General features: G+C 42.4%; 2 protein-coding genes across 4 annotated transcripts in view; one reads left to right on the forward strand and one right to left on the reverse strand.

Annotated features, from left to right (window-relative positions):
* Positions 1–9217, forward strand: part of prickle2b (prickle homolog 2b) — a 104348-nt gene extending 95131 nt beyond the window's left edge. For all 3 annotated transcript variants that reach the window (XM_032549631.1, XM_032549632.1, XM_032549633.1), the window contains 4 exons: positions 1956–2159; positions 3452–3638; positions 4660–5520; positions 6852–9217. In XM_032549631.1, coding sequence (XP_032405522.1) covers positions 1956–2159; positions 3452–3638; positions 4660–5520; positions 6852–7786 — 2187 coding nt within the window. In that variant the 3' untranslated portion in view covers positions 7787–9217. The remainder of the gene's footprint in view (positions 1–1955; positions 2160–3451; positions 3639–4659; positions 5521–6851) is intronic.
* A 6960-nt stretch (positions 9218–16177) lies between these two features.
* slc2a9l1 (solute carrier family 2 member 9, like 1) lies at positions 16178–23644 on the reverse strand. Its single transcript, XM_032548847.1, is given in 13 exon segments — positions 16178–17076; positions 17182–17309; positions 18180–18252; positions 18665–18766; positions 19629–19693; positions 19696–19738; positions 20008–20195; positions 20286–20434; positions 20515–20644; positions 20768–20892; positions 21719–21879; positions 21976–22071; positions 23584–23644. Coding segments are annotated over 13 exon segments (1470 nt in total). The 5' UTR covers positions 23608–23644; the 3' UTR covers positions 16178–16890.
* Positions 23645–24674: the final 1030 nt, after the last annotated feature.

The following is a 24674-nucleotide window of genomic DNA, read 5'->3' on the forward strand; positions in this document are numbered from 1 at the left end:
CCTCCTTCATAGAGCCTGCTGCAGAAGTGTGTCCTAGTTTTTCTCTCTGCCATCCTGGCCTTCCAATCCTGTTCTAGTGATTTAAAATCTGAGCATGACGTATTGTCTTTGAGAGCGAGGTCAGCATTAAAACATCCGTGTTATTTCTCAGTAGCACCCAGTGTGCTGTGAAATGGTCAATATATTGCTCATACGTTCTCCTTTAGCCTCCTTATGGGACTAGTGAGTGTAATGGAGCGTTCCTTTAACAACAGAGCTGCTCAGTTTAGCATCGACTGTGTGGAGAGCAGGTTGAACTGAAGTGCATGTGTGGGTCTTGTCCATTTAGCTCGCACAAATCAAACCACATATCCAGTAAAAAAATTGGTAGAACGTCCGTCACAATTTCTTGGTTTTAATCTTTATTCCTCTTTTGGCCTCCCAGCAGCAGACTTTGTGTTCGCTAGAACTTACAGTGCTGCGGAAAAATGACTTTTCCCTTTGCAGATTTTTATGGGTGGACTTGTTGGTTCAAGAGTGCTTGAGCCGAGGATCCAGAACAGCAACGTAACTTTGGGCTTTAACTGGTCCGGTGCAACACTTTTCCTTTTCAGCCGTTCTGCATTTTGCCGCTGGGTGAGCTGAGAGACTGGAGTCGTCTTTTCATGATTGACACAGAGACTGAAAGGTGCCCAGGTCCTGTGCGCAATTTTAGATTTAAATTACGGCACATTTCAGGCAGTTCAAAGTGTTTCACGTGATTAAAAATAAAGCACAATTAACAAACAAAACCAAAACAAAATATGACACTACAGCAGCAGGATATAGTCACAAAAATGGTCATAAAGACCAAAATGTATTTGTTTTTCATTTGTTTCTAATCAAAGGCAACTCTAAACAGGTGGGGGTTTTGCCCTTGATTTAAAGGAACTTAGTGTTTTGGTTGGTTTTTCAGTTTTCTGGAAGCTTGCCCCAAATTAGAGGAGCTTAAAAACTGAATGCTGCTTCTCCTCGTTTGGTTCCGATATCCCCGCCTTCCTTCAGTAGTGCTGCAACATTCTGTTTAGAAAGAAGATGTCTTGCTCTGGAATCCTTACCAAACAAGCCGTGTGTGTTCTCTCAAGTTTTAACTTCTCTGGCATGAACCTTTAACTTTACCATGCACAGTGAGGGCGTGCAGTCCTAGACGTAGCTATTGAATTTTACAGGACCGTTGACAATTGCGCATCTCTAAATAAATACATAAATTTGCTGGGACGTTCCGGTTGTGGATTTAAATGATTTTCACGTGAGAATAATTTTTCTCTGCAGAATAAATTAACTGGTGAGGTGATGGCTGATGACTCTCCACAGTGACATGGGGTCAACACAGACCATCGTTCAAAACTTGTGCTTTTGCTGAACTGATGGTCACACTTGTTGAAGACGGCCACTTTCCTTCTTTAATCCTATGGAAACCAGTTCCTCCAGGATGTTGTGATGTTTTTTTTGTGTGTGTGTGATTTGTGTGGCCTAAAATTACAGATTTTTGCAGCATCTTTTTTCAAGTCAACATGAACTGCATAAACTGGATAAACAAATCCTACAGAACGTCTCTAGATGGGTTTTTTTCACAAAAAAAGGCAAAATGCGGCTTTTGAGACATGTTGCGAAACAGGAAGTTAAATTAAATCAGAAGAGCGGATTGGTCAAAGTTGCTGGGATTCGTCAAAAAAGAAGAGAATATAGCAAACGTTAAAGTGATTGGTCAGATTTGCAGAAACATTTCGATGACAGGTGACAAGAACATTTTCGAATGATGGGTGAATTTGCATTCATAGTTGCAATCGCAAACACCTGAACTTGCTTGTAGGACTTAGAAGCACCCAAGGTGGACTTACTTGGTCCTCATATTGAAATAGTAGTTATTTGGGGTTTTACTTGATGGAATAAAGTTTCAACAAAAGTTTTTTTTTGGGTTTGTTTTTTTTTTGCAGTGTGGAGGCCAGATAAACGGCGGCGACATCGCCGTGTTTGCATCTCGAGCCAGCCACAGTGTGTGTTGGCACCCCGCCTGCTTTGTGTGCAGCACGTGCAAGGAGCTCCTGGTGGACCTCATCTACTTCTACCAGGACGGGAAGATCTACTGTGGCCGTCACCACGCCGAGAGACTGAAGCCGCGCTGCACGGCCTGCGACGAGGTAGATGCATGTAGACACAACATGGCTGCGGACAGATGTTTAACACCAACCAAACACTAACAAAAACACTAAGTTCCTTTAAATCAAACTGATGGTAAAACCCCACCAGTTTATGAGTGGTGAACGAAGTGCTCAACTCTAGTTTTTGAGTAAAAGTATTGATGCTAATGGTCAAATCTTACTCAACTAGAAGTAAAAGTTCATAGGTTGAAAGTTTACTCAAATTAAAGTACTCTTTTTGAAAAATACTTTGGTATTTAAAAGTAAAAAAAAAAATTTCCCAACATCAGTACATTGCTGTGTTGTTTTCTGAGTGTTTTCACAGAACCTTGTAACTTGCTGGCACCGCTTGATGATGTTGGTGACAAATGTAAAACCACTCTGCTACAAAAAGTCAACACCACCTGTAGAAACTTCACCATAAAAATGCAATAAAAAAATGACAGCTATTATCGTTATTTCTTACTACCTGAAACGTCCCCAACATCCCAAAAGGAAAAGAAAAGCAGGAGAGTAACATTGGTAGCTTTAGGTGACGCCATTCTTAACATAAAGGCTTAGAAACATGGGGCTAAGATGTGGCCATGGGTTGCGCTCCATGGGTTCTGTCTCCATTGCTGAGTTTTGTTGAAAACAGCAGACTACTAAGCTATTCTGAACCAAAAAGGAACGAGTAACGACAACCCACCTAGAAAAGTAGTGGAGTCGAAAGCCCTACTGTCTTTGAAATGTAGTGGAGTGAAAGTCATAAGTTCCCAAAAGAAAAGCACTCAAGTAAAGTAAACGTACTCAAAAAATTGTACTTAATAAGTCCAGTTCTCGAGTGAATGTACTCCGTGAATGTCCGCCTTTGCCGTCTATAAAAAGCTACAGATGTAACCGTGTCTGAAAGCCTATTTATAAAGCATCTGTGTACAGCTGTCTGTTGCTAACAGGCTTAATGGGGTCATCTTACAGAAGCCTGATCTCCTGAACATTAACGGTAAATTACTTACTGTACAACTGGAAACAGGGACACTGCAGCACTTAAGAGGCACCCCGACGGTTTTAACAACAGTTCAATTAAAAGCAAATGCACCACCTAGCTTGCACCAAGTCCCCACTGAAATTAGCCTCCTACTCAAGCCAGACACAAAGAGGGATGATCTCAGATTTTCAAGCGGCGGCGGTAAAGCAGAGCGTTTAGAGAAGGAGAGAGAGAGAGAGAGAGAGGCAAGCGAAGTCTCTGTGTTGTCGTTCAGCACTGGGTAATAACCCGGGCTGCAATCAACCATTATCTCTCCTTTCCTCAGATCATCTTTGCGGATGAGTGCACCGAGGCGGAGGGCCGCCACTGGCACATGAAGCACTTCTGCTGCTTCGAGTGCGAGACGGTGCTGGGCGGCCAGCGGTACATCATGAAGGAGGGACGGCCCTACTGCTGCTCCTGCTTTGAGTCTCTCTACGCCGAGTACTGCGACTCGTGTGGGGAGCACATCGGTATGCTGCTTCTGCTCAGGTTTTCAACACTTCTTAATGGAACAGCGGCGGCCGTAGGAAGGCATTTGGGGCCAGTTGTGCCGTCGCGGTTAAGTTCAAGGGGCTGGGTGGAAGAGGAATGAGAAAGTAGTCAAAAAGAAACTTTTAGAAGCCATTCAAGCAGCCTGAACATTAGAGAAGAAATTATATCTTGAAGACCAAGGAGCACAGTCAGACAGGTCAGGGGAGAAGTTGTGGAGAAGTTTAAAGGTGACTCCTAAGTGTTACTTTTAGGTTTATGTTGGTCAAGAGCGAGCTCTACTTGTTCCACGATTTAGAGGTAAAAGAAAAAGTGTGGATTTGCGAGATCTGGTAGCGACTCAACTTAAAAGCCTTGCAGCTGTCATGGCAGCAAAAAAGTAGTTTAACAAAAGTGGGCTGTATCTCAAACATCACAGTGATGTAATCTGTTGTCTTGGTCTATAAAATACTTTTTTTTGGATTTGTAGGTTATGATTTAGAGTATGAATTGCTCAGCAAGGCACTGAATCAAGGCCTGTCTTGTGTGACTGCGGTGCTGTTAGCATTGATGTGATTGCCATCAGGTATCGCAGGAGTGAGTAAAGCCCATCTTTTTCAGGTGGTTTATTTTAATTATTTAGCAGGCAGGATGCTGTAAAAGTATTTAACTAAAGAAGTACTGAACCACCAGAGGCCGCTTTACAACCAGATGGCAGTCATTAGCAAATAGCTGTTTTTCTTTCCCATCGACTGAAAATACTCTGAAAAAGCTGCGTGTTTATGCTGCCCTGGGCAACCTGTGTAATGAGTTTGCCACGCAGCACTTAGCTTTCCACCTCTAGCTCCATTTTCCCAGTCAGCAAACTACTTAAAAATGGGCTGCTTTTCACACAAGTACGCATATTTAAATATTCCATTGAACAGTCGTTAAAGGCATTTAAATTTGCGGTAGGGGTTAGCATATTTGAATGCGTGTGATCTCACATACTCTATAATTTTTTTCTTTTTATTTACCGTGCAGGAATTGATCAAGGTCAGATGACATATGACGGGCAGCACTGGCACGCCACCGAGGGCTGTTTCTGCTGCGCTCGCTGCAAACGCTCCCTGCTCGGTCGGCCTTTCCTGCCCAAGCAAGGGCAGATCTTCTGCTCACGCTCCTGCAGTTTGGGGGAAGAACCCAACGGCTCGGATTCCTCTGACTCGGCCTTCCAAAGCGCTCGCTCCACCAGGGAGTCCAGACGCAGCACCAAGACGTCAAAGAGCGGCGGGGGCGCGCCACCGGAGAGGCACTCTGGCGAGGTGGACCCTCTGTCTTTACAAATGGACCTGCTCAGTCTCTCCAGCCAGACGCCCAGTTTGACTCGCGAGCCACCTTCCTGGCAGAACCAAGAGCAAGTCTGCGATGGCTACGGCTACGAGCCGCAACCCGACCCGACAGCCGACCCCACCCCTCTCCAGATCCTCAGCCAGTGCAACGTAAGGAGTTCCTATAGCACCACCTCCCCCGGACAGAGTAACCAGCAGCACGATCACAGGATCAATGAGAACGGTGGTGTGAAGCGGCCCCCCATCGCCGCCATGAAGGGCCAGTCTTTCAACGAGAGCTGGCTCCAGCCGGCAGCTCCGGAGGAGTACTACCCACCCAAACTGAGGACCCAGAAGAGCTTCGTCGAAATGCAACACAACGGATTTTCCTCAGACAAGCGTTCGATCAGTTTGCACGGGTTTCAGAGGGACAGAGACGGAGGGGCTCAGACAACTGGTCAGGTGGCGAGGAGCAGGAATCCCATTAATGCACTTAGCTTCCCAGAACAGCTGACTCCACTGGAGCAGACCCCGAGAGGTTCCATGGAGTCCCTGGCTTTGTCCAATGCTACAGGTGGGTGTGGTTTATTCCCTATTCCATTACATTTAAATGTTTCAGATTGAACTAAGGGCAGTATTATGTAAAATCGACCCTTTTTTTGCCCTAAATCATGTTATAATGTTATCCCCTCATCAAACACATGCCTGGAGTGCTGCTTTGATTCTCTCATGCATGTTTGAGAAATCCTTTAATTTCCCATGGCGACCATTCAGCTGTGCAAAACGCCTAGGTGGGACATAGCTCCGCCTTCGAGGCGCTGCTCCTTCTCGGAGCTGCAGTTTCCAAGCCTCTGAGCTTCCACCTCACAGAACTCCCCTCCTGATCAAAAGAAATTTAAGAACAAATAGGAAACAAAGACATTGACAGTGTCATTCTGGAATGGAATCATTAATCAGAAATGGAGAAAACAATGAACCGGGGCAACCCTGTCCTGAAGTGGGCATTTAACCAAAATTACTTTTGGCAACTCATCCAGGAAGTAACAACTAAACCCAGAACAACATTTAAAGAACTACAGGTCTTACTCACCTCAATTAAGTTCAGTGTTCCTGAGTCAACAATAGGAAATTGCCTGAGCAAAAATTACATCAGGGATTGAATGCTAAGATGCTGAATGAAAGGAAAACAAGGGCACATCTTACTTAAAAAAAAAAAAAAAAAAAAAGTAAAAACATATGGAATATATTCTGTGATCCACCATCTGGACCTGAACCGTCACATCATTTCAGTTCATTGACATCATACAGTCAAACATGGTGGCGGTGGTGTGATGGTCTGGGACTGGTTTGCTGCTTTAAGACCTGGCCAGTCTGCCATAATTGATGGAAAAATGAATGCTGCTTTCACTGTCAAATCTTAAAGGAGAATGTCTGGCACAAATATCCGGACAGTTTTCCAAACCCCACCAGGAAGTCCATTACTCATTGGCTCAAAGAAAAAAAAAAAAAGGAAAATAGGGGTTTAGAGGTGGTCTTGGTTTAAATCCACCTGAGAAGCTGTGGCATAACCCAGACAGTTCGCTGATGGACAAAAACCCTAAAGTGTGACTAAATAATACAATTCTTCAAAGAAGATGCAATGCATCTTCATCAATGCAGATAAACTCACCGTCACTTATCACAAATGCTTCATGGCAGCTGTTGCTACAATGGGTGGTGGCACAACCAGTAAGCGTCAGGGGTCAGTTATTTTTTACATCATCATTTAATATTTATTCGATATTAAAATTTGTTCATTGACAAAAAGACTAAATAAAAGGAGGACAGATACTTTTCACTTCTCAATATTTTGAGACTTGATTTGCATAATCTGATCACTCTTTATTCTTCTCTGCTCACTCCCAGGTAACTCGGCTGATGGTGGGGGAAAGAATCAGGATCACCTCTCCCGTTTCTCCATGCCCGACCTGAGCAAAGACTCCGGAATGAATGTGTCAGAGAAAAGCAACATGGACACCCTGAACTCGTCCACGCAGTTCCGTAGCTCCGAGTCTATTCACAGCCTCAACGCTAGCCAGCCCTACCTGGAAATGAACCCACCCAGGTCTTCCCAGTACCAGATGCAGTATTGCGACCCCTCAGGAATGAGAGTTAGTGCTGCCATGACTCATTTACCTCCTGCCTTCGCCTACCAGGCGGAGGACAGGATGGTCAGCAGCGCCAATGCCGCACGCCTGCCGCCCATCAGCGAATGCAGAGTGAGCGGCGTCGGCGTACGGGGGGCAAGCGTCCGGACAGACGCCGCAGATGACACCCCTCAGAAGCGTCGGCATCACCATCACCGCCAGAGACGATCCCGCCGCTCTCGGTCTGAAAACGCTCTAAACTTGGTGGCCGATCGCAGGATAAGACCCCAAGACAGACCCCAGCTGAGCGTGCGAGAAGATTACGATCGCTTCTCACCGCCCAGAAGCGCCGCGAGCCAGTTTGGCGCCGTAGGACGGGGACGATACCAACCCCAACTCTTCAGGCAGTGTCCCCGGACCACTTCAGACCTTTGTCTGCAGAACCCCGCAGCCAACAGGCGCACTGGATTGAGCCAGTACTCCTGGGACGAGTATTACGACGACGACTGGTGCTCCACTTGCTCTTCGTCCTCTGAATCCGAGGATGAGGGCTACTTCCTGGGCGAGCCCATCCCTAGGCCCATTCAGCTTCGCTACATCAACAACCAGGAGATGGTTCACAAGTACAACAATGCAGGAATCGGAGGACCCAACCGCAGCGGGCAGCTGCACACGCGCAAACGCAGGAAAAGCAAAAACTGCATTATTTCTTAACATCCGGACCTTTTCTACGGGACACCTGTTTTTGTTTAGCTTGAGTAGACTACCATCCTCTATTAGGAACAAAGAAAGTTGTGTTTTTGAGTGCGAGTTATCAAATAGTTGAAAGTCGGCAATGAATCGAAGCTGGCAAATCATGAGACGGCAGTAATGTTTGCATGGTTAATAATTTTAGCATTTCATATTTCCATGTGCAGTTTTATACGTGTTTATCAAAAGCTGATGTGCAATTTCTCTTAAACCTTGTTTTCTTTCTTTACTACAAAGAGGAACATAATATAGTCCATTTGGTACAGTTTTATGTTTTCAGTCAGTCTGACCTAGATATCGGATGGATCTTATGTTCTGCTAAAGTTCATAACCTGTACATAGATAAATGGAGTATTAATTTCACCTAAATTAAAAAAAAAGTCACTGTAAATATGATTGTAAATGTGGGCCCATATTTTTATATTTTGTAAAGATGGAATGAGGTAAATATCTATAATGTATCACCAGAACGTAACAAAAACAACTCCTGCATGTGCTATCTGGCTGACTTGGTGCTGCATTTGGAATAAAGGAGTATTTCAGAACAACACGTTTGTGATAGAGTGCAAAATAACTCCACTCTCAATTCGTTGAACGCCTAACATGACTGACGTTGTGGCGCGGGGGCTGATTGGAGTCATCCTCCACTGGATCGTTAGCTGGTGATGGGTGCAGTCACAGTCCGACACACTCTGTCCATTGTCCTGCTAAGAAATGGGAGATTATTGCATCAGCCTCAGTGAGACAAAAAAATGTTAAATAAAGGTCTCAGTTATTAAAACCAGGTGATTTTTTTTTTCCTTTTGTGTTTTTGGGGCAGTCAGACATTCCTTGCCCCTGTATTGGTTTATTGGTTTGTTTTGTTCCGTGACATGCTAATGTAATATTCATATCCGCCTGCGCTCAATTTTTAGACCCGGGCTTTGAAAGTCCGGTCTTCCTAGGCCGACGTCTTGCAACATTTAGATGCGTGTCTGTTTGGAGACATTTCAATCAAATAATACTGTTGGCACATTCTTTAGAACTTGACTTCATGCCAACACTCGACACTCCGGTGTGTTGGATCAGGGAGACATCTGGAAGTTGAATTATTTTGTGCCCCGTACCAGATTGGGATTTTAGCTAACACAAAGTCGTAATCTCAAAATTAGCTAAAATCAGTGACATGCATATGTAATAAAATTACACGGTGCATTTTACCAGTATTAAGTTCCTCATGAATGATGTTCAAATTGCTGCATTATATGTTTTTTTTTGTTTTTTTGGGTGCAGGGGTTTGGACATATTTTGTCCCAAGAGAAGTTTTCCCAGGGCAGGCCTACTGTATGGTTTTTAATTGTATATTTGACTCTACATGTACAGTCTTCAATAAACTCTTGTTTGGTTTCTGCTGAAGACCTTTTCATGCAATGCCTGTGCTAATGCTAATGCTAATGTTTCGCCGTTTTCATGCTACTTGTTGATGATGAATTTGTGTGGGACATTTTCACTGCAGACAACATGAATACAAAAAGTTTTGCTTTATAAACGTCATAAAAGACTACCCTAGATGCACACCGTCTTTGTGAAGATTGAAAAACTTAACATTTTTAGGGAAAACCCAGATTTATTGGATCGACAAGCTAATGTTCATGGTCTGTGGTTCCATTCTGCAACCTTTAAACACACGAGCATTTTTTAAAAAATGGCTGAACTGATTGAAAGTGTAAAGCTTACTGGATACATCTGGCAGAAAGTCTGATTGTAGACAAACAACAGGTATTGAGAATTGACTTTAGTATGGGACATTCCTGGTCACAGCTTAAATGTTAATGCTATCTCTCTCTCTTCCATAACCTTTCCAGTGTGTCTTCATAAAGTCTAATCTACTTTTCTTACAGACTTTAACCTTTTCCTGTTCAAGATTCTATCTCGGTAACAGTATAATGAATCATTCTTTCAATACGTCAAGCAAATTACCTTAAAGACCGAAAGCAATGCTGTGAAAGAGGCAGGAGTTAATGAAATTGTTGAATAGCATTTTCTGTGATTGGTTTATTGTTCATGAATTGGAACTTTTGACAACAGAAATCGAAATTAGAAACATATACAAACGGAACACAAGTCCCAAAAATGTCAAATGATTTTATGTGAGGGCTACTTTATCAGCCTTTTCAACGTTTCCCATTATTGACCTGGGTGGTTATTCACACAGCAGCTGATAACTATTTACACAGGAAAAAAGAGGTAGGAGGTGGTGCGCCACTGATGACCTTCCTGTGCAAAACGCACACTGTGAACAGAACATGCAAATCATTTCCAGACAGTAATTACCTACTAGAAAAGCAGAGTAAATACTCCAAAAGTATTATTCACTCCAACCGCGAATATTTTTTCAATTTTACACCAATTTACTTTTATGTCAAACGATTGCTCCGACTGGAACACTTTACACGTTATGTTCCCGGTGCGTGTTTCACACGGGAATATTATGACCACCCAATGGTGACAAAGATTTAAAGGTTCATAAAAGTGTTCACACAAACTCCTGTGATGTTTTGGAGACTCAGAACTGATTCAGCTGAAGTCACAAATATGTTTCCTTTGTGCTGGGCTACAAAATTATATTTTACATGGGGTTCTTAAACTGAAACTCCAAGGTGTTGTTCTGTGCTGGAAGGGGGGGGAGAGGGAATCAACATCTTCATTCATTTATTTTCTAAAGCTGCCGTGTCACATTCAGGTTATCAGTGGGGTTGGAACTGATCCCAGGCACCCCGATGGCCGAATTGCCAGTCCTCCTGTGTCTTGAGGGTTAACCATTGGCATAAATTAGCTGACAGGTTGTATTGCAAAGTGTTAAGCAGTGTCATACTGTAAATCGGATTGCTTCTGATGTCCATGTGGTGAAGGGATTACTCTTGCTGGCTCCCATAATCCACACGGACCCACCTACTGTATTTGCAGGTGTATGAATGCCGTCCTGCTGATTTAAAGTCACAGACCCATTCACGCCGTTGGGGAATAATTGGGCACATAAGAGGGTTTACCTTACCTCAAGTGGGTTTCAGTTTTCAAGTCTACTCAGAAACACTTGGGTAACTCCTAGATGTGGGGGGAAAACAAGCAAGACCCAAAATATTTAGAAGTTTCAAACATGTGAACCCCATTATTATGTTGGGCTGCTGAAAGCCTGGCCTATAAATCCAGACGACTCCCAGTTTATAATCAGTCCTTAAAACTGGGAGTGCAGAGAGCACAAGGTTGTCTTTTAAACACTTACTTCCTTTTACATCATCATCACTAACCCTCATTAGTTTCTTTATTAGTGCCTCACCAAAGTGTGTGTTTGTGTGGAGTGTCTCCATGTGTTTAATTAAAAGCAAATGGAGGCGGCACAGATTGCTGCCATATGTTTCTCAGACCGTGCCACATCCAAGGCGGGCGGATAATCCGAGAGGTGCATCAAGGATGCTTTCAGTTGCCATGGTCAGGACAGACGAGGACGTGCGGCCATAATGGCGCCGGTTTTGTCTCTGCAGGATGTCAGGTCACGCTTTCAGAATTACAGGCAGGAAGAGGAAGGTTTGTTGATCTCTGAGACTGAACCAGTCAGACTAAACACTTGTATTTGCTTCTAATATTATGTTTAAGTCTACACATGCTCCAGCCATGGAGAAAAATTTTATTTTCTGACCTTATCAATGTTTCCGGTTACATCATAAACACGTTAACAACTGGTGGGAAATCTTCACGCGTTCCATATGTTACAGAGGAAAGTAATGAATCCCATCTTCACTTCTTTTCCCAACACTTTCAGAATAAGAGTTTCTCGTTTTACGTCACTTTGGGTCACCACAAATATTTTCAGTTGTTTAAACTTTGTCCGAATTTAGAGGTTTATTTTTAACTTTCTGAATGTTTCTGAGAATTGCATTTACCACTGTATGGGTCAGCCATCTTGGATTTCCTTCCAAAAGCTTCCCATCTTCCATCAAACAAGGGTTTGCTGGAATTTCAGCCCATTCCTCCCGACAGTACAGCTGTAACAGTCTGGATTGTGGGCCAGCTGACTCTTACACACCTTTTCTGCTCTGCCAACCAAGTCTATGGTACTGAGATTAGAGCTTTGTGACGGGCAACTCAGGACCTTGACTCGGTTGTTCTCAAGCCACTTTGAAACTGATTTGGTTGCATTAGTAGGATTGCCTATTCGAAGGATCCACTTTTGCACAAGCTTTGCCATTTTGGCTGTTGTATTGGGATGTTGCTTCAACCAACATGGCTACATCGAGTAAAATGCTGCAAAAATAACTTCACAACATTTCCATTTTACTTTAATTAGACTACTGGGTGTTTCTCCAAAAATGAAAGTCTTTTTCTCTAAGGGTATTTGCAAGTTGCAAGTTTTTTGGTTTTTTTACCCTGCTTTTGAAACAATGAGTTCATCCTCTCTGAGTGGCCCTTCAGCCTATGTTGGAGCTGAACTCGACAGTAATCTTCTCACGCGTTTGAAAGGCGTTTCCTGTTTGGTCAGTAGATCCCAGCCACGGAAGTCCTACCTGAGATTAAATCATGGAAATTCAATGCTAATCATCACAATCTGACTCCAGTTGTCAGAATCTCAAAAAATCATTCTGTTGGTAAATGTTTCTGCATAAAACTCATCAGCTTAAAATCCAGAAATTTCACTTGCTAAAGCAAACACACGAGAGCGAAGGTCATCACCTTGAGTTGGTTCTCGAGAAACGGCTGCAATTTAGCAAACAAAAATAGCTGGATTTAGGTTTATTTTTTTATAACAGATGAATGCCAAATTGTCACAAATGCACACATAAGCAACTTGTCTCTCGACAGCAGCAGCGACTCGCTGACTGGCCTCGCTGAACGAGGAAGGCATGTGACCAGACGGAATGAGGCCTCGCTCTGCACTGTTTCCACCCACAGGACCATCATGTGTGTTCAATTACTGTGGCAAGAATGCACAAACATCAAGCAAGAAATCACTTTTTACAAGGGCACATGTTGCAGGGTTTTTTTTATGTTTGCAACTTCAGAGAGATATTTACCCTCGCCGACCTCCCTTCTTCTATAGTGGCAGTAATCCCCCATATTCTGACACCGTATCTTACCATGTCAGGTATAATCGCTCTGAGTCTGTGTAAAAAAACGGGTCAGGAGGGCAAAGTCGGATCATCCTCTGCTCACAGACACCGCTCTGTTTCAACTCGGCTGTCCTCTGTGGGATGGGCTCGCTGCCCTCCTGAGGTAGACACATTAATGTCCTGTGACAGCAACCCTGCTGTCCATCTGTCTCTCTTCTCTTACTTTTTTTTCCCCTTCTTACCAAGTCGCTCTAAACTTCCCCAAGCAGATGCTGAAAAGGACATGGATTTTCAAATCGCACAAATATCAGTTATGACATGTAGAGGCCTTAATTGGCTGCCTTCCTCCACAAAGGGACTCCGATTCGACATGTACAGTATGTTAGAAACAGTTACCCGTTTGCCACGTTCACTCAGTCTGACAGGTGGCTTGGAGGAAACGTTGCCAGGTTTGGGTTGAGCCGCAGATCGAACAGGCCCAAAAGGGGCGCTTCGCCACGAAGGAGCACTGCATGCTGGGGCAGCTTAGAGCCGCGCTGCCAGAAGGATCCATCTGGTTCAAGATGTCAGCCCCCACCGCTTCTCCTAACTCCTTTGAGTTTATGGGAGTTAGCTCTGGTCTCGGGGGTGGCTCCATCTGTGTGGCACCTGTAGGCAATCACAACAGCTAATGAAGCTTAATGCAATTCAGCATTTGGTGGAGAGATTCCATGAAGCACGTTAATTAGGCTTAAGTTGTGCCTTTCTTTTTTCTTTTTTTTTGGCTGGTTTTCCCCTGCTTCGCACTCTCTGTAGCGGATGATGATGGATGAACTGTTTAGTCCTCCAGCTAATCATCATTATGTCAGAGACACTCTGGGGCAACGTTTCTGAGAGTTTGACTTGGGTAGATGCCGTCAAGAGACTCACACTGTCTAGCAAAATGAGAGATGGTTACAGCGCATTGCAAAGTTATGAATATTTCTTGCACTTTTTCACATTTTAATCACAGCATAATCTGAAATCTTTTGTTAGTTTTCGGCAATCTTTGCATGTAAAACTCACTAGTGTTGCTTGCATTTGTATTCAGCTACATCAGTTAATACTGTTAGGGTTTTTGGGGGTTTTTTTGGTGTATGCCTCTACCAGCTTTGCACATCTAGAGCCCGTTCTTCTGGGAACAGCAACTTTCAGGTACTGACAGATTATCGAATGGATTTGCATTTAGGGGGTTTTGACCGAGTCTTTTGTGTGAATAAGCTTTAAGTTACACTATTACATTTTAGAGTTTTCGTGTCGTTTTGTTGTCCTGCTAGAAGAAAGAAGCCATTTAAAGTGTTTAGCAGATTTTGTTCCAGGATTGACCTGTACTTAGATGAAAGCTGGGAACTTCTTGCTCGTTTTGGATGCTGCCATCCCTACGCTTAACTGCTGCAATCGCATCTTGAGGATGTTAGTTTGCAACCCCCAGAGTATTTTTGCATTGCATTGATTGGACTGCTGAAGATGATCTAAATGAAAGACCAAAGCATTCAAATTTGGTCTCATTTGACCAAATTTGACCAAAACGTGACCAAATGTTTGACTTATGGGTAGAAGATTCTGGTGGTTTTCTTTACCCAATGGCTTTCTTCTTGCCAGTCTTCTATGAAGTCCAGATTTGCGGAGTGGGGTCTACAGATTCTCCCAGCTGAGCTGTATGTGGATTTCTGCAGCTTCTCAAGAGTCACTATGAGAAGGTTATGTGGTGTTTTATGTTAATTATGACCACAGTTCATGTGCACGTGTTCAGAGCGACCCGCTAAATTCCCCTGACGTCTGCTCCTCATCCTCTTTCATTTAGATCATCTTCAGCAGTCCAATCAAAAGTCCGTTTTGAATGCCAGGTGTTATATGTGATTTCATTATCACATTTACATGCTTACACAGAACAGCATGCGTGTGCGCACCCCCCCCCCCCCCCCCCCCCCCCCCCACACACACACATGTTGGCGTGGCTATCTTTGTGAGGACTTTCCATTGATTTCCATTCATTTCTACAGCATAAACCTTACCCTTATCCTAACCCTAACCCTTACATACCTAACCCTAACTCTATCAAAAACTCAATTCACACCTTAGTCCTAAATCTGACCCCTGACCCAAAAACAGTAATTCCCCTTGTGGGGACCAGGCTTTGGTCCCCACAAGGTATAACAAACAAATGTGTCTGTGTGTGTGTGGGGTGTGTGTGGGCGTGTATGCGTGTGTGAGTGTAAAAGACCATTTATTGGACAAATTAGATGCCACATATATTAAAAAGAAAATCCTTAAATCTCCTCTGTTCGCTCCACTCTGATGTGGAAAGTTGTCAGTGAAGCTCCGTGCAGACGGGTGGAGAAATAATAGTTTTGGATGCACATTTATCAAAACTTAAAATCTTGAATAAGGGAAGAATTTGTACTTACGTTTGCCTCCTAATCCCCGCCCTCTCCTCTACCACCTCATAAGATGGCAAGAGAGTCAGGTTTACTCTATACTTTGAACATCTTTATCATTAGCAGTGGTTTCGCTTTTCATCATAAAATGAAAACAATGTTGAGTTGCAGTCTCGGGCAAAGTAGGGTGCGCTGATGGATTGCAGCAGAAGAGTAACAGCGCCATCTACTTTTGAGTGACTGTACTGCCCTTTTTGTAGGCCTTGCCAAGCAAAAACACTGGATGAACGATTAAAAACCAAACCAGTGGCTCCTCTAAATAAGACTGGATCTATTTTAGGAGATCAGATTTACTGTATCGTGTAACGACAGCTCCTCCAGGATGACAATTAACTAATTGTTTGGTAAAAATAAGAGGCAACTCTTATTTGGAGGCATTTAGCATGCAAGTTATTAACTGTGGAAAACACTTCAATTTTAAGAGTCACTACATAAACACGACTCGAGATCCTAAATTAATTGAAGGGAAAACATTCTTTCGTAATTCATTAAAACCAAAATCTGAACAGTGTGGTGTGCGTTTGTGTTTACACCCGATTTACTCTGACAGCTTAAAATAAAATAGAGTAAACAGAGTCCACCTGGCTGTCAAGTAATCTCAGTATGAATCCAGTTGTTTTGTAAAGGTTTATTAAAGGATATTGGTAAATAAGCATGACGTCATGACGACCAGGTCGAGAATGAAGCTGTGAATTTCGTTCACACCTCACAAAAACTCCAAATTAGGTACGGTAAAATTTGCAGTTGATACTCAACAAAGAGCGAACTGTGAAATTCATACTTCTCCTGAGAAACTGCATTAAGTGTTGCTGAGTGTTCCCTTTCTGGACTGGTGCTGAGAGAGCGAAAAATCTACAAATATGAAACTCCTCTATGAAACATTAAGTTGCCAAGAAGAAGGAAGTATGAGCACCACCGCTGAACTGGCCCCGGAGCTGTCAGAGTTTCTTCACGACGCTGGAAAAGACAAAAACCGATAAGGGAAAAAAAAACCAGCGTCCTGTTCCACATGCAGTCAGACTTTCTGGGAGAGTTTCCACTAATTTCACTCCTGCTAGGTGTTTTATCAAAACATGACAGAGTCCAAAGTCAACAGTGGATGATTTATTACTGGATAGGATGAGGCAGTGGAGATCTGACAACTCAGTGAAAAACACATCACAGACACAGATCATGTAGCCGCCGCAGCACAGGCGGCCTGCTGTGGTGGTGGTGTGTGTGTGTGCGGGGGGTGTATGCGTGTATGTGTGTGTGAGACAACTCGAGCTCAACTGCACCGGTATGGAGGTCAATGACTGGGTACTAGAATTGAGTAGTGATCCATTGAAGATACAATGATTCGTGGAATAAAACTGACAAAGGATGAATATTTGTACTTGATTTCCAGATGTGGAAAACTGAGGTGTGGTAGGCTACATCCTACATCCCTAAATGTTTCGTTTGAATCCGTCCTCAATCTGTCCAGGACAAATCTCGGCATTCTTTGTACGTTTCTACCATTTCAAGCCGTCTCTCGTGGTGCCATGCCTTACAACTTGGTCTCCACTCCCTCTCTCTCCAGGAAGGACTTCCCACAGACCGTGATTGCTTTAAACTCCTCCGAAATGTCCACCAGAGTCTTCCCCTTGGTCTCAGGCAGAAGGAAGAAGGTGTAAAAGCTGCCCAGCAGGGACACGACGGCAAACAGCGTGAAGCAGTACGAGCCGAAAGCGTCCTGCGGAGAAAGAGTGGACAAGCAGAGCTGTGTCGGTTAGATTCGTCGTGGAGTGTGCGGCGTGCAGGCTGGTTGCTTCAGGGTCGGGATGCGATTTGTACGCACAATGAGGAACGGGAAGATCAGGCCCACCACGGCGAACATGAACCAACGCTGCAGTCCCATGAGGACGAACGCCGCCAGACGATCAGACTGAGTAAAGAGCTCAGCACTGAGTGTGACTGTGGCGGCGCCTGGAAGAGCAAAAAGTGATCTATACAAGGTTTCTGTCGCTTTGCAACGACAAAACTTCAAATTATTTGATTGGCATTAAGTGATAGATCAGCACAAACAGTAACTAATTACAAAGAGAAAGAAAGGTTAAGCACAGTTTATATATTTATAATTTATATACATATATATAAATGTGCAAAGCTGGTAGAAATGCATCAGAAAACAAATGAACCCTTTCATGCATGAGTTATGATCCTTTATGTCAGGATTTTTTTTTACAAAGTGTTTTTGATTTTCTTAAGGCACAAAAAAAGGTGTGAAAAGAAATTGTAAAAAAAAAAAAAAAGAAAAAAATTCTAGGACTTTTTTTCTCTAGGTGATCAATTGTTATTTCCTCCAAATACAAATACATCACTAGTATTGGCTCTGCAGCAGAAGGAGGGACTGCATATCCCTCAGTTGCTTTTTCATCTGTCTGCCATATTGGATTTAACAAGAAAACTCTTGCACTTGCAGTGGATGGCCAGTAGGTGATAGTATATTGTATCACCTTGTATCAGTGCTCTGTGTGCATTTAGAACATAAAGATTAACAAGAAACACAAGAGAATGGCTTTTAGCTGCCCTCTGCAGTGACCTCTACGCATGAAAGGCTTAAGATTCTATAAAGTTCAGATTCATGGGGACTTAATAAAATCACACACTATACTATACTGGAAAAAAAAAAAGCCTTGTTTTAATTTCAGTTCTGAATTGAGCACGCCTGTGGTTCTAACCTGACCAATGGTAAAAAGCTGAAAGGCTATGAATATTTTTGAAGGCTCTGTGCAGCATACAGCTTTTCCTCTCAAAACGAACCAAAGGTTTAATGTGCGGCTGCGGAGTTCTCACCAGGTCCTCCGCAAAAGGAGACGATGAAGAGGAAGATGAGAGAGGAAGTAACGTAGGGAACCCAGCTGAGGTCCTGCAGGAGTGAAAACACATTATGATGCTTGACGCAACAATCACATTTACTGTCTGCACTGTTTGTACATTTCATTTCTGATGCAACGTGTGTGCCGAATAGATTTAATGTGTCCACTGTTTTCACAGACCGTTGGATTCTCTGGCAGCTCAAAGACAACATCAGTGGCCTCGTATCCATCATTCGGTCTCCTTAACAACATTCCTCCTCGCTAATCAGCATTTTACCTAATCCTCTGTGCCTTGGTTGTGTGAGTTATGCCCATATTAGAAGTGTAGAAAACTTTAATGTGTAGGAAATATTGGGGGCGGTGGGAAGTTCTCACTAGTGAATTGCTCAAGGTAAACAGAAATTTGTGATCTCTTTGTAATGATTTTATGATTTCCTTTTACTACATTCTTGCCATGTTTACCTTTAGGTTCAGCATTACTGTTGCCACAATCCAGATAGCAGATACGACGGCGTACCCTCCCCAGAATAACGGCCTCCTCCCTGTGTGCTCGATCAGAAGGCTCTGTTGGAAACAAAAGAAAATAAATAAAAAGAAAAAAAACCCAAGTGGCCAGTTTTAGTTAAACTTTTGTACAACGAGCTTTAACCTGGAAGATTTCAATTTTCTAATTTTTTTTTAGCATGTAAGGTTTCTAAACACTATTTCTCATAAAACACTTCAGACTTTTCTGCAGACTCTCGGATCTCGATCCTTTACAGTCACTTTAAAGTGTAAATTACAAACATTATCAATCGGAAGTGGTGTGTCTATTGGGCGGAGTTTGCGCCAGCACAAAAACCAAACTGCAGGGAAGGCATGCAGAAAGGAAAGAATAGAGTTAGGACACAAAGGAGAAAAGAAATGGAGGCAGCATTCGAGACAGAAAAGACGTAAGAGAAAACAAGACAATGACTGAAAATGGAAGATGGAATGAGAGGAGGAAGGAAGGAAGAAAGGAAGGAGGCAAGACAAAATGAGGGGGAAAGGAAACAAAGAGGAAAAGAAATAAAGTGGAGGAAAGCTTTATTTTTTCTTGTGTTCTTTTAGAGAACACAAAAAGATAGGGAGAAGGACACGTGCAATATTTAGACAATGGAATATGGAATAAAATCTGGTAATACAAATAAATATTCTTTCTCCTTTAATTTCCTTTTTCCACATTTATCCACACAGCAGAAAACTGGGCACCCTGTGTCTAAAAGCGAGGCAGCTCCAACCAACAATAACACAACTATTATTCTACATCCTCCGCCATGTTTGCCCCGCTTCTTGCAAACACACAGCGACACATCCCTGAGCTGCCTGCCTTCTGCTTAATATGAAGCACCAGAGGGGAACAGAGTCAGGTTAGAGAGGGCAGACGCCGGCGGCGGGATTTGCTCACACAGGAGATGGAGGTGAGCATTTCAGATATTCCGAGGCCGAGCGTGACGTAGCGGATCTTGTCTTAGGAACTCCAGAGTTCAGGAAGATGTCAAAGGAGAAGGTGCTGACCTGGGAAGGAGGACGCCACGATGAATTATTAGGACTGTTCCATGCAGTGTGTCTTTAATTTTTTTTTTTTTTCCTAATCGTTTCTTGCTACAATCACGACAGTGAAAGTGCTGTGACTTGCTCGAATTTTAAGCAACAATTGGATACGGAGCAACGGATTTACGTCTGGACTTTAACTGGGCCTGTTTTGTGTTCTGCGGCCTTATTTCATCCCAGTCCACTGAGACAGAGACGTGTGTATTTCTAAATGTGGGGCATCTGCGTCTCACCACAGACATGCCCGACATCTGATTGCAACAGTAAACGACGAGCATGGTGACGAGCTGCCATCGGACAGTCCGGTCCCTCATCAGCCGCAGGGGACTCTTTGGCGGAGACGCTTCGAGAACCATGTGCTCAATCAACATCTCCTCCATTTCCTGCTTATAGTCGCCTTTCCCCCACAAACTCTGAAGGGCTGGAGCGACGACAAAACAAGACCAATTTTAAAGCAAAAACAGGAGAGAAATTGTCCCTATGTGGTTGCAGCAGAGAGGGGAATGCGTACCTCGCTTGCATGCCTTGTCGTCTCTTTTCTCTATGAATAAATATCTGGGAGCCTCTGGAAGGAAAGGCAGCACCAAAACCTGAACCGCCGAGAAACACACAGGGACACAAAGGACGATGTTCCACAGGTCACGATGGCCAAGGATCTCACTGCCAAAAAACGAAACAAAATGATGTTCCTAGCTTAATCATTGTCTTGCTTTATGAAGAGGTGACTCAGGCTGACGTACCTTAATCCAAAAAACTGTCCGGAGAGTTTACCGAGTGACGTAAAAGTGGCTGAAGTCAGAGTCACTCTACCTCTTATCTTCCTTGGTGAAATCTCCCCCAAATACATAGAATGGAGACTAGCTCCTAAACCTGCAACACACGTCACCATATGCAACATTAAGGGCTACACCACTACAGAAACTATGCCTAGAGCTGTCAAATGATTCAGAATTATTCATAGTAAACATCAGTAACAAAGCCGTGGATACTCACCCGCTGAGTATCCATACAGCATCCGTGCCACGATTATCATTTCAAAGGATTTAGCCGTCTTGCTGGTCAGCATGATCACTGCCCCCATGACAGAGATCAGGCTGTTGCAGATCATTGCTCGCTTTCTGGGGAAAGAGAGTCAAACTTCTTCAGCTGCACACATGATGATACTGTGGGTTTATTAAAAATGTTTGTGGACATGTCTTAAGCGTATATCCTGCAGAACAAGGGTCATTTTCAGGATACAGTGCTGCTCCTTTCACATGTGTCTTCTCTTTTCGCAATGTTCTCACACTTAAATGTTTCAGGCAATCAGACAATTCCATATTTTTAATTTTTACTGATGACTAAAAAAAAAAATTGTAATATGTTACCCAGAACAGCAGAGCCCTGTGTGTAGAGTTAATACTAAGTCGTGAACTGACTCATTACTCACATCTTTTGGAAAACTGAGCCTTTTGCCAAGCCTGAATTAACGAGGGCAGACGGCGATTCTGAAGCCTTCTAAAGTCTGAGCTTTAAAGCCAAAAAAGCACTTAAGTAGGACCTGTCTGACGCCATGAAGTAAGGGAACAGACCTCCAAAAGTAAAACATCACGCCGCAAAAACTGATGAGAAACAAACTAAGTGACTGACATAAATCTGGAAAGAATCATGAAACCATTTCTGTGTTTATGCTGAGTATCCTGAGTATCCAGTATGTGCTGAGTATTGGCAGGATTCCACGATCATGCAGCGCAGGGTAAAAGTGACAAAGTGATTGTCTATCACTTATTTGAAATAAGTGATCGTTTGAGATTAAACACGCTTGTTTTCCGGACTTGGATTTATTATTTGCCTCTTTTACCACTAGGTAATCTCAAACAGGAGCTTGCGTATCGTTTTCCGAGCCGTGTGGAAAACAGTTCCCCGCATTCACAGATACCTGACCTGCCAGCCACGTACACACACCTTCCCAGTTTTCGTGAGAAGAGTTTGACGCTGACGGCACCAAAGAGTCCCCCGACAGCAAACATGGAGATGATAAGAGACCAGATCAGGGTGACTTTCTGAGGACCCGGAGACTCCTTGTACCTGTCATACCAGCTGCTGTTGATGAAGTGCTGAATGTGCTGGAAAGACATCAACAATCTCTATTGTGACGAAACAAATAACACCAAAATGTGGGGAAACTGAGAAAATGTTTTTTTTTTTTTTTTCTTTCTTACTGGTGAGGGAGAACTGAGTCCGGTTAAGTGGTAACCATTATGGAAACTTCCTCCACAGCCCAAAATTATGATTACAAGCAGAGCGTTGCCTTGAGTCTGAAATGAAGGCGTGAAAACTGAAGTATGACCTAAACAACAGACATACTTTGTTTTTAAAAACACATCTGTAATTCTAGCGTTTTTAATGTTATAATTTCCTTCTTTACTTTGTTCTGTATGTATGTGAACTCTAGTTAAAAACATTTAAAATAGATTTTGCGAGAATACTGAAAACAAACAGAGATTTTTTAAAAATTAAAAATAGTCATGCAGTTGTGATTTCATTATTGTTTAGTTTCTTTCTTAGTTTTGTTCAGATGTAAAAAGAAAGAAAAGAAAAGAAAAAAAATCTGTAGAATTGTTTTTAAAGTTGTTAATAAGCAAGAAGCAGAATTATTGTTGAAAGAGAAAGCCGGAAGTGTTTTCTGTACCAAGATCATAATTGTACCAAAGTCTAATTTGAGCAACATCACTGCCTCAACACAAGTCCTGGGTCGGAAAACGCAATTAAATTTGAATAACTAACTTTATTTTTTCTTAGAGCAAGAAAACCTGCAAAAGCTTAAAATTGTGAAAGAAATTAAACCCGATCTCTGTTCTTAATGGCGTTAAAAACCAAAAGTAACTTCGAAGCAAACTTATCTGCAGACAGAATTGGAGTACTTTCTGCCAACCACGACAAGCGTAGTATTATTAGCTTTAGGGTTAAACATCATGTTGTATTAAAAGAAATAAGAAATAGATGAACCTATGGAGTTTGAATGAAAAACTGTGTGCTTATAATGATGCTTGACCGTTACATAACCGCAGTGCAGCTAAATTCGCACGAGTAAAAGAGGGACTGACTATGTGGAGAAAAGTGAGACATGCATAATCGAGGCGTAGCTCCTTAATATAAAGTATCCACTGAAACAGTTGTTGGGACCACAATGCTGCCAGAATTGTCTTTGGAGAATTTTGTCTGTCTTGTCTTTTTCTTTTTTTTTTTTTTTTTTTTTTTTTTTTGCATATTTCTTGACTTCATACACAGACGTAAATATGACTATGCCGAGCTGCAAGTCTGAATACAGGTGAAAATGTAAAGGTAGAAAATTTTTTATTTGATTATATCAATAGGAGTTATGATTTTAAAAAAAAATATTCCTAGCCATAAAAAGTGTAAATGATCTCAAAATAATTTAAAACAGTGTTCATTTTAGTTGATTATTCCATCTTAAACATGTTAAAAAAGTGTGAATTAAAAAAAAAAAAACTAAGCAATACACAACTCACAATGACTCAGCTAAAACTATGATCTAAATAATTTATTATATAAAACAATGAGTGGCTAAAAACAATATGGATGCCAGTGTACCATAACATGTTAAGCTAGTCATGCAAATTTGCACAAGTTTTTTTTTTTTTTGACCCAAAATGCCTAATAACAGATATGTATATTAAAAGTTACCATCACTGAATCTGATATTGCCACATACATGGTTTCTCCCCCCCACTGCTCTTTTCAGCATTTCCTTTCTTTGAATTTAAAAATCATGCAACAAATATGTCAGAAATCTGTGGAACTCCTACCAGTTGGTGAAAGAAAGTTTCCATCCTGTCTTTACGGCCTTGAGCATCGCAGTCCACAAATCCAGATTCCACAGACTGCTTTAAAACCCAGAGGCTGGTTATCATTAACTTGTTTTGAGTAAAAAATTAAGCACCAGAAACAGGCCATCAGCCTGCTGATTGGAAGTGACAGGAACTGTAGGAATCTGGCTCGATGTGAAAAGAGAAGCGGACAACTCCCGGACCGAAAACAACGTTAAATGTGCAAATTCACAGTTCGACTTTCTTCGGCAGTTTTAAGAATTAAGAACTTACACAAAAGACAACCACCTTTAATTTAACTCTGTGTATAATTTGGATGCGTAACTCTACAAGTTATGAACCATTGCATACAGTTGTAACCGCATATTTACACTGTATAAAAGGACACATTTATTTCACACTATCTGACGTTAAACCAGACTAAAATGTTCCTGTTTTAGGTCGGCTAGGATTTACAGATAAACTAAGCAAATTAGTCTATTTTACTAAATGCCAGAATAATGAGTATGAGAGGTGTTCATCATTTGATCAGTGGCCATGTCTGTTATAAAGACTCACTTATGAGATTTTTCCATCAATATTTGCACATGTTCTTGGTTCCTCCTTACGCCAACTATTTTGAGAAATGCACAACTCCATCATGCAGAATGGCACCACCACAACATGATGCTGCCACCCCTGCATGGCACAGCAGTCTTCTTGTATATAAACTTCTGATGTTGAAAAAAGTGATAAAAAATATATATATATTTAAAAAATGTCTGTAATAACTAATTCAAAAGAGGACATTTCCAGGATTGTTTTTCATGCAGTGTATCTCATTCCCGCTGTGTTTTCAGAGAGTTTTATTTCATAGAAGGACCGTTCATGTTGTGAACAATAAACATGAGTTCATTGCGTGTTAAATTGCTCAGCATTAACTTGACTGCTTTTTTTTTTTTTTTAAAAAAACCCATTGGAATCGCTGCTTGTGCGGTTAAACATGCGTGTTGCTTGATGTCCGCCAGGGGGCAGTAATATAAAATTGCGTTTATCCATCCTGTTGTGCTCCGCTCTTGTCTCGTGTCGCT

The sequence above is a fragment of the Xiphophorus hellerii genome, chromosome 20, assembly GCF_003331165.1.
Source record: "Xiphophorus hellerii strain 12219 chromosome 20, Xiphophorus_hellerii-4.1, whole genome shotgun sequence".
NCBI lineage: Eukaryota > Metazoa > Chordata > Actinopteri > Cyprinodontiformes > Poeciliidae > Xiphophorus > Xiphophorus hellerii.